The 10,956-nt window shown below is 41.2% G+C and overlaps 1 protein-coding gene across 1 annotated transcript; it reads right to left on the minus strand.

Moving 5' to 3' along the window:
• Positions 1-5,439: 5,439 nt before the first annotated feature.
• On the minus strand, positions 5,440-8,662 carry LOC120060704 (suppressor of cytokine signaling 2-like). Its single transcript, XM_039010107.1, has 4 exons — positions 8,359-8,662; positions 7,854-7,939; positions 7,281-7,486; positions 5,440-6,939 (listed from the first exon to the last, which is right to left on the minus strand). The coding sequence occupies exons 3-4, from the start codon at positions 7,456-7,458 to the stop codon at positions 6,461-6,463; spliced, it is 657 nt and encodes a 218-aa protein (XP_038866035.1). The 5' UTR covers positions 7,459-7,486; positions 7,854-7,939; positions 8,359-8,662; the 3' UTR covers positions 5,440-6,460.
• Between the last annotated feature and the right edge of the window lie 2,294 nt (positions 8,663-10,956).

Genomic DNA, 10,956 nt, shown 5'->3' on the forward strand with positions numbered 1-10,956 from the left:
ACAGCATTCAAGTACTGTCATAGCCACTTAAACTCTTTGGTTTACTAGTTATGTATTGTGTTTAGTTTTCATTTTTCTTTTTTGGTGGATAGTTGTATGGTGGGTTGAGATTTAGTTGTAAGGGTGGAATTAATCCTCTATCGACTAGGGCCGAGACTTTTTTTCTGGCCAGGTAATAGGATCAAGAAAAACTCCAGAGCCCAATCAAATGCAACAATATTGATTTATTTTCACTGGGCATATTGAGGTGGAAATGCCTGTGTGTTGGAGTAGCTTACGCATGCATGTATGAGGGGCTAGGCATGTATGGGGGACGGGGGCTGGAAGAGGTGGTGGGAGCAGTGAGAGAGTGGAATCTCACAGTATTTCCCTACTTCCAGGAAAGAATACTGCTGGAATTGCAATTCCATTTTTTTCTGAGTGCAGCTGCCTTTGCGCATCCTTCTCTCACCCTCAATCCCTCCGGCTCTGCACCACCAGTCCCCTCCCCTCACCAGGCCCTAGAAAACAGAGAACAAGCTTGTGTAAACAGATGTCTCTCTTTCTGTCTCATAGGCCGCCAGTTCAGAGAACATTTGAAATTATATTGCAAATGGGGAAAGAGGGATGGAGATGCATGACAATTGGATCATGTAATGCCTGTTTGGTAATTAATACAAATAACTACAGGCAGACACAATGAGAGAATACATAGGGCGAAAAATGGACAATCCTTAGTCAAAATTGGGGGGAAACAAACATGTATAGTGTGAGCCATAGAGTAGGTAGATCATGGTGACTTATGGTGAACGTTAGGAAAAACATGTGTCATTAGTCAGGGATGCAGAAAGCTACAGGACTGTTTCGCTAGGACAGACTGGAATATGTTCTGAGAGTCACACAATATTATTGGGGAGTTCACCACGTCAGTCACAAGCTTCATTAAAAAGTACATCGACGACATCGTCCCCACAGTGACCGTACTTACATATCCCAACCAAAAGCCATGGATTACAAGCATCATCCGCACTGAGCTAAAGGCTAGGGCTGCCGCTTTCAAGGAGCAGGACACTAATCTGGACACTTATAAGAAATCCCGCTACGACCTCCGACAAGCTATCAAACAGTCCAAACGTTGATACAGGACTAAGATCGAATCATACTACGCCGGCTCTGACGCTCATCAGATGTGGCAGGGCTTGCAAACTACTATGGATTACAAAGGGAAACCCAGCCGCGTGAGCTGCTCAGTGGCACAAGCCTACCAGACAAGCTAAATGCCTTCTATGCTCCCTTCGAGGGAAGCAACGCTGAACCATGCATGAGAGAACCAGATGTTCCGGACTACTATGTGATCTCGCTCTCCGTAGCCGATTTGAGTAAACAGGTTAACATTTACAAGGCCGCGGTGCCAGATGGATTAACAGGATGGATACTCAGAACATACGCTGACCAGCTGGCAGGTGTCTTCACTGACATTTTCACTGACTACAGGAAACGGAGGGCCGTGCACGCCCCTATCCACATCGAGGGGGCTGTGGTGGAGCGGGTCGAGAGCATGGTCCAAACACACCAACACGGTCGTGAAGAAGGCACGACAACGCCTCTTCCCCCTCAAGAGGCTGAAAAGATTTGGCATGGGCCCTCAGATCCTCAAAAAGTTCTACAGCTGCACCATTGAGAGCATCTTGACTGGCTGCGTCACCACTTGGTATGGGAACTGCTTGGCATCCGACTGCAAGGTGTTACAGAGGGTAGTGCATACAGCCCAGTAAATCACTGGGGACGGGCTCCCTGCCATCCAGGACCTCTATACCAGGTGGTGTCAGAGGAAGGCCCTAAAACTTGTCAGACTCCAGCCACCCAAGTCATAGACTGTTTTCTCTGCTACCACATGGGAATCAGTACTGATGCACCAAGTCTGGAACCAACAGGACCCTGTACAGCTTCTATCCCCAAGCTATAAGACTGCCAAATAGTTAAATGATTAACCAAATAGCTATCCGGACTATCTGCATTGACCCTTTTTACAGTAACTCTTTTGACTCATCACATGCACTGCTGCTACTGTTTATTATTTATCCTGTTGCCTAGTCACTTTATCCCTACCTATATATACAGTGGGGCAAAAAAGTATTTAGTCAGCCACCAATTGTGCAAGTTCTCCCACTTAAAAAGATGAGAGAGGCCTGTAATTTTCATCATAGGTACACTTCAACTATGACAGACAAAATGAGAAAAAAAATCCAGAAAATCACATTGTAGGATTTTTAATGAATTTATTTGCAAATTATGGTGGAAAATAAGTATTTGGTCAATAACAAAACTTTATCTCAATACTTTGTTATTTACCCTTTGTTGGCAATGACAGAGGTCAAACGTTTTCTGTAAGTCTTCACAAGGTTTTCACACACTGTTGCTGGTATTTTGGCCCATTCCTCCATGCAGATCTCCTCTAGAGCAGTGATGTTTTGGGGCTGTTGCTGGGCAACACGGACTTTCAACTCCCTCCAAAGATTTTCTATGGGGTTGAGATCTGGAGACTGGCTAGGCCACTCCAGGACCTTGAAATGCTTCTTACGAAGCCACTCCTTTGTTGCCCGGGCGGTGTGTTTGGGATCATTGTCATGCTGAAAGACCCAGCCACGTTTCATCTTCAATGCCCTTGCTGATGGAAGGAGGTTTTCACTCAAAATCTCACAATACATGGCCCCATTCATTCTTTCCTTTACACGGATCAGTCGTCCTGGTCCCTTTGCAGAAAAACAGCCCCAAAGCATGATGTTTCCACCCCCATGCTTCACAGTAGGTATGGTGTTCTTTGGATGCAACTCAGCATTCTTTGTCCTCCAAACACGACGAGTTGAGTTTTTACCAAAAAGTTCTATTTTGGTTTCATCTGACATTCTCCCAATCTTCTTCTGGATCATCCAAATGCTCTCTAGCAAACTTCAGACGGGCCTGGACATGTACTGGCTTAAGCAGGGGGACACGTCTGGCACTGCAGGATTTGAGTCCCTGGCGGCGTAGTGTGTTACTGATGGTAGGCTTTGTTACTTTGGTCCCAGCTCTCTGCAGGTCATTCACTAGGTCCCCCCGTGTGGTTCTGGGATTTTTGCTCACCGTTCTTGTGATCATTTTGACCCCACGGGGTGAGATCTTGCGTGGAGCCACAGATCGAGGGAGATTATCAGTGGTCTTGTATGTCTTCCATTTCCTAATAATTGCTCCCACAGTTGATTTCTTCAAACCAAGCTGCTTACCTATTGCAGATTCAGTCTTCCCAGCCTGGTGCAGGTCTACAATTTTGTTGCTGGTGTCCTTTGACAGCTCTTTGGTCTTGGCCATAGTGGAGTTTGGAGTGTGACTGTTTGAGGTTGTGGACAGGTGTCTTTTATACTGATAACAAGTTCAAACAGGTGCCATTAATACAGGTAACGAGTGGAGGACAGAGGAGCCTCTTAAAGAAGAAGTTACAGGTCTGTGAGAGCCAGAAATCTTGCTTGTTTGTAGGTGACCAAATACTTATTTTCTACCATAATTTGCAAATAAATTAATTAAAAATCCTACAATGTGATTTTCTGGATTTTTTTTTCTCATTTTGTCTGTCATAGTTGAAGTGTACCTATGATGAAAATTACAGGCCTCTCTCATCTTTTTAAGTGGGAGAACTTGCACAATTGGTGGCTGACTAAATACTTTTTTGCCCCACTGTACATGCAGTATCTACCTCGTACCCCTGCACATCAACTCAGTACTGGTACCCCGTGAATATAGCCAAGTTATCGTTACTCATTGTGTATTTATTCCTTGTGTTATTATTTTTCTGTTATTTCTATATTTTTCTCTCTACATTGTTGGGAAGGGCCTGTTAGTCCACACCTGTTTATGAAGCATGTGACAAATAACATTTTATTTGATTTTGAGGGGATGGAGAAAGTAAAGAGCAATCATATTTGGCACTGAGTAAGTTTGTCCTAATGTAAGACCTCAACTCATGTTGGTGCTGGGGAGATGAAATCATCTTTTTACTTGTGGGTCTAGGTAAACCTAAATTAATTCAATACATGGACATTTACTATACATGGACTTGTTGCTCTGCAGTTTTTGCTGCGATTTGAACCTAGAATAATGTGATTATTTGGGCAGTTCTAAAGAGCACTTCTACACCAGAGTAAGAGGATGAACTCTGAAGAAACATTTATATTTGTGTTTATTCAATCTACAGTAAAAAGGTCATAAATGTATTTTCATTAATCATACCCACTATTTCAATCATTTACAGAACAGTACGTTAAATTCAAGGTCAGGGTCCTCTAAGGAAGTCCCTTACTGGGAAGTAAGCGGTAGATAAGAATATGTAATAAAAATAACTGTAATAAAGATGTCTATTGAGACAGAAACAGAAGCCATGAATGAATATGGCAAATTATTATGAAAAGTGATTGTTCAAAATTGTCTTATCCCGCACCCTGTCTTTCTCTGTCTGTCCATCTCTCTTCCACTCTCTCTGTAGTTGGGGCTTTGAGTGATAATCATCTGGGGGTGAGTTGTGGTTGCAGCAGCCTTCAGGAATCCTTATTCCAGGAATGGTGAGTCATTCAATGGGCTCAACAAAAAACGACACACTCAGACACACACACACACCTCTGCATTAGTGAGATATCATATTACTACAGCATAAGCCCCAACCTTTGCTGTGCACACTTGCAGTATGTCTCTGTAATGACGTAAGCTGGGAGTGGGGAGATTGTTTTTGTACAATAATCAATGAATGTCCATGTTGAAATTAAAAGAAACACCGGATAACCTTCACCAGAGAACCTATGGGTGAACATGGGGTCAAACAGAAACGGGCTTAATCATTCTGGGAAAGGTAAAAGAGGGCTTACAAGTGCAGAACCCTCCCCCCCTCCCATCACACACACACACACACTATTGTCTGTAGTTTCTATGGTTTCCTCAAAGAGCACTGCATTTTTCCCTGTCTTTACTTTCCTAGAAGGAGCGGTGAGCTGAAGCTGAGCAAACCAGGTCAAGGGATTAATCAAAATCCTGTCATAATGCACCTTTGCCATTCTGAATCATTCTCAAGAGGCAGATACAGGGACAGCTATAAATAGGCAGTTATAAAAGATCACATTTGTATTACAAAATGGTTTATCTAAAAACATGTAATTCCTCTGTGGCAAAATAAATAGATGAGGCTTATACTTGATTTTCACATTTAAAAAGCAGAACATTTCATGGAAACACAAATAATGGTCCATTAATTTTGCATATCTTCTATGTTCATTTGGGTTTATTGTAGCCTCCCATAGGAGGCTTATAGTAACTAAAATGTTCTGGAACGTATTCAGTCTAATGACTAAAAACAACAATTCTATATTTAATCATATTCCCTCAAGTCCAAAATTATAAACAAACAGAGAGAGTGATTTTTTTGTAACCAATACAAGATTTTAATGCTCCCTGTTAAACAATTTAACCAAAGTATAACCACAAAAAAAGAGAAAACATGGCACACTCTCTCGCATTGCATTCTTATATTGTTTCAATTGGCCAATTCCCCCGACTTTGAGACATAGATCAGTGATCATCATAAAAAAGAACAACAATATTAATGGAGTTAATTTGGCTACTGTCACACATGAAAACATATCAATGTCAAATCCAAATAGCTCTGCAAAATGGTCGCAAATAAACCATGATAGAAAGCACACTCTCATTTATACATAAGGCAGTGTTGAAGGATATGAGGAAGCTTCACAAGCAGGATTTTGCTGTTTTTTATTGTGTTATTCCTCAGTTCAAGAGATGGTTATTTCAGCATCTCAAAGATCTATAAGGAAACCTAAGTTGGACCTGAAATTGATTACCACAATGACAGTCTTTAAAAAAACAAAAAGTTAGTGAGATCAGCTGAAACTACACAACCTTGATAATGACCAAGTTACACTCCAGGATTCAGAAAAAATAGGAATGGATAGGACACTCAGATCAGCCACCTTTGCAGCAAGACTATGGTTCGGTAATCTTCATGATTCATATTAATCAAAAATCCCCCACAATAAAAGCCATGGTATGAGGTGAAATAGTGTATTGTGTTTTTAATGAATGTGGTCCATTTCTAATGCAATAATCTTTCTTCAATACCGTTTATATAACAATAACAAAGCTCTTATCTATTTTCTTTTGTATGTTATTTTTTCAGCATTCCATTTCAGTACTCTCAATTGTTGATTTAGTTTAACTAACCTAAGGTGGTGATATTTCAGGAAATAATAATATACCCCAAGTAGGTACATTTTGCCACTGATATCTGTAAAGAAGTCTGCTAAATTGTAATCTAGGAACCAGCTTGTATACAGCTGATGAGGTGGGGGGGAAGCCCATTTTCAGCACTATATTAGGACATTGATCGAAATTGTCAGATTTAACAGTACAATTCAGGAGTATCAAAAAATCAGATTAACATTTCCTACAACACAAAAGGGTATTCCAGCAAAAAGTCCTGTAGCCGCCTAGGCAAGGGTAAGTCCTGGTGACAGCGAGAATGCTGGTTGATAGTGATGCGGCAAAGGTGCTGGAGACTAGGGGAGACTTTATGGAGGGGCCGGGTGAGTTTGAGCTGCAGAGTTTTCTCTGTAGGGGCCGAAGGGTTACCCCCCCCTGTGTCATTTTGAGTGGCCAGATGCTTGTAAGTCAGGGCATAGTGCTGCACCAGATCTACAGCACCCTCAAACCTCCGCAGTCGTGGCCGTGCCACAATTACAGAGTCGAAGCCAAACATGCTAGTGGCGTGCTCTATACGGAGGTGTGTGGGGCCAAGGCTGGTCTTCACAGACAGGGTGAGGAGGTAGCCCTGGTAGGAGCTGTCCCGCAAAAGGAAAGTCCCCTCTGGAGCATCAATCAGAACCTGCTTAGCCTGAGCAGCTGTCAGGGGGCCCCAGTACCAGCCTGCAAAACACACAGAGGGGAGCATGAGCAAGAGGGAGAGGGACATGCAGCTGGAAATATTAGATGCATAAGTGTGCAATACGTTTAGTCTGTCAAACATTCTTTACATAATGTCATCTGAAATTAAATGTTAGGCTACATTCATGTCAGATATAGACAGATATAAAGTTTGAATAGTGAAAAAAAAATGTAACATGACATTTCAATCGGCTGTAGGTCTAATGCAATATGGTTGTTGTCTGAGCATTCTAATGAGACAGAAAATGTCTCATTAGTCAGACAACTGACTGAAATAGTCCATAAATCGAAATGTAGACCTACAATAACGAACATATGCTAACCTGACTCCTGAAGGTGAGACATGGCTCTTTGCAACCGTGCGGCATCCTCTCTTGACTCAATTCGACGTGGCTCCAGCTCGCTGTCCTTTAGCCGGACTGCATTGAGGGATTTGTCGGGGGCACTGGTCGGAATAATCATTGGGCCTGAAGGCGATGGTACACCGGAGGATTTGGGCATCCGATGGTTCTCAATCTGTTTTAGACACCTAGTATGTATCCCATCCAAAGTCTTAAAAAATCAACTAAAGCTCACACATACAAATTGATAGGAGCCTAATCAGTTCTATAAAAATGATTTAAAGAATTTCCATTTCCAAAAGCCAGACACTCTGACGCCTAGCCCTATAAATTAACCTGTGTTAGCATCACTCCATGATTTGAATAATTTGCTGTGTTGAATAGCCTATGCGTCCTACATGTGTCCAAATAATTCCACTCACTACATTAACTATTATGGTCGTTTGTCAAATCTTAATGGAAAATACAGTATGTCTTAGACTAAAGTTGTAGGCTCACATCTAGGCCTATAATTATTTTTATAAAATCGGCTTTTGAAATGGGGCTATAACTCACCTTTACGAGCCTAAGTGCGTTCTTGGAATCCCCAGAGGTCTAACCCTTGAAATAGCCTTTTCAGAAGATCTTCTGCAGCCTAACTCCTAGAACCAAATTACACTAATTAGGAATATTTCACGTTTTTCACAGTTTATTTAAATGTTTCACCATTCTACATGAAAGTGGTCTAGTTTGCGCAACGGTAGTCTGGATACATCCTATAGCCAAACATAGACTTCATCGCCGATAGCCAATATAGAACATGCAATGAGATTCAGTAGCCTACTACTTAAGAATATGTTGAGTAAAGTGTGATGTGATTGGATTAAAAAATGATTAATAGGCTAAATGCTGCGAACAAAATATGATGCCGAATCTCTCAACTCACGTCTTCTTGGCGCATAAACCACTTTTTGGCATAGAAACCGCATTACAATTAGGCTTCTCCTGTATTGGAGACCATACATTCAATAACGCAGAACATATATATATATTGGCTGCTGCAACTAATCATTAATTTTACCTGCACTGGTTAAACAGTTAATGTCCTCAGCAATTCAAACTGAAGCCTTGAGTCACACAGCGCAACGAAAGATCTGGAGCACTTGTTTGGTATCCTGCATGATGTATGATATTTTCAGGGATATATTCAACAAACAATCCACAATATGTCACGAGCTGCCCTCTAAATGCACGACCTGGCAGTCTATCAGTGTGTACTCTTTACCAGTCTAGGGTCTGGGCACTGAGTTTTTTCGGTTTACAATGTTTCCTTTCCTAGTTTTCCTTGTTGACGGAGCGCTCGTCTTTCCAGGAACATTCCCAGAAAGAGGGGTCACGTGTGCATGATATGGTCTCCGTTCCACCAATCCATGGCCCAAACGATGAAGTCACCCACAGCCAAAGAGGGAGCGGAAAGCCGTCTAAGGTCCACTGAAAGGTGCATTCCGTAAAATGTCCGATACGACTTTACATTATAGCTCGGAATAGTGATAATAACATGGTAAAAATGCATAGCCTATTTACTTATAATTACCTATTAATGAAAACATGAATTTCAGTAGGCTATAATTATATTCTTATTTCATGGAAATAAATACACCATACAGCTAACTGCCAAAATAATGGAAACACCATAAAGTGTCTTAATAGGTGGTTGTGCCACCAGAACAGCTTCAATGCGCCTTGGCATAAATTCTACAAGTGTCTGGAACTCTATTGAAAGAATGCGACACCATTCTTTCACGAGAAATGCCATAATTTGGTGTTTTGTTGATGGTGGTGGAAAACATTGTCTCGGGCCAGAATCTCCCATAAGTGGTCAATTGGGTTGAGATGTGGTGACTTAGATGGCCACGGCATATGGTTTACATAGTTTTCATGCTCATCAATCAAACCATTCAGTGACCACTCGTGCCCTGTGGATGGGGGTATTGTCATCCACTCCCATCAGGATAGAAAGATGCACCATACAGTAGGCTGAAGGTGATCACTAGAATGGCTGTGTATTTACTAGCGTTTACCTTGCCCTCTAAGCGGTTGAGTAAACCTAAACCATGCCAGGAAAATGCACCCCACCACCATAACCGAGCCGCCAGAACCCTCATTTACTCAAGTGTTTCCATTATTTTGTCAGTTAGCCTACCTGTACTGTGTGCTTGTATAGACGATAAACAATACCACTTGGAATTGGTTTATACCTAAATCAAATAAAAGTTTATTGGTCGCGTACACTGTTTAGCAGATGTTATAGCGGGTGCAGCGAAATGCTTATGTTACTGGCTCCTAACAATGCAGTAAAATGTAAATCAAGTAGGCATACACAAATAATAATAATAACAAAAACAATATTTCATAGCCTACCTTATTTGAGGATGAGGGTTGGCAAATGATCCTTACCATTATTCTTTGTTACACAATTATCTGTTACAAAATCCTCTTGTTCTTGCATACTTTATTTTTTCTATCGCCTTAATCAGACATTCTTATGAAACATTTACATGAATTGCATATTTTCAGGCCAAATTCAAGCAACATTGGCGTGGATTTTAATGTAGGCATATGTACAGTCAAATCTGTGCATAATATATATACATATAAACCAGGCCCCTAGGTGCGCACTCTGTAGTCTGATACTGCTGTCAGACTACAACCTATCCCGCAAACGAAAATCCTCAATCAAGCCATCCGCGCTGTAGAGTTTGCGTCCGCGCATGCACTGCACATTATGGTATCACGCGGAATATGCTTGACCGGGAGAGAAGCTCTGATCTCTGAACCTCTTCTAAACAGATTGTGTCGGCAGTGAATTGTGTGATGATGATGTGATATATTTATATCCAGTAACGTCATTCATTGTATGGACTTTGTTGACACTTTTTCTCGTTTCAATTCGGTATCAACACGCATCTCACGCGGAAACACATGCCTCCCAGGCGGTAGTATGGTTAAACCCTTTTCAGTGATTGAGACTCCACATACAGCAACTATGATTGCATTTGGATGTCAAGAAATAGGCCAGAAATACAGACTTGCAGCAAAGAAATATCTAAACTTATAAAGGCACTGATGAAAGCCATGATTGGATTTTATAATAATTATAACCTATTGTCAAATATGATCATGTCAAATATTTCAATGGTTATGATTTTAATTGAAGAGCTAATTCATTACTGGGTTAGTTTAATCCGTAACACATGACACCCAGTGTCATAACATAACATGATACATAACATGTTAAGACACGGTCATAACCATGTCATAATATGTCAATACAGCTGACATAACACTGTCATGACACATACTGCATATTTATACCTATTGTGACATATATTTTTTTTTATGACCATATTAAATTATCATTGTAATTGCGCAGACATTGATGTCAGACATGCACATACCCCAATGCTCTGTTGCTGATGGCTGGGATGAATGCAGGAGCAGATTTCAGGAGTAGGACCAGACACCCTATTTTTGACTGATGACTGATATAAGGGAATGTACGTGATAGGCCGATCTGGCTTATATGATTATGATGGTCATAATGCTTCTTGACAGTGTCATAAAGTGTATATTTTTTGGTCCAAGTAAAATGACAAAGGATGGTCATAATGCCTTCAGG

The sequence above is a fragment of the Salvelinus namaycush genome, chromosome 16 (genome assembly GCF_016432855.1).
Source record: "Salvelinus namaycush isolate Seneca chromosome 16, SaNama_1.0, whole genome shotgun sequence".
NCBI lineage: Eukaryota > Metazoa > Chordata > Actinopteri > Salmoniformes > Salmonidae > Salvelinus > Salvelinus namaycush.

Coding starts and splice junctions, on each gene's coding strand:
- LOC120060704 (XM_039010107.1), bottom strand. CDS start 7,458: ATGCCCAAATCCTCCGGTGTACCATCGCCTTCAGGCCCAATGATTATT. Junction 6,940..7,280: donor GTCTCACCTTCAGGAGTCAG/GTTAGCATATGT, acceptor TGTGTTTTGCAG/GCTGGTACTGGGGCCCCCTG.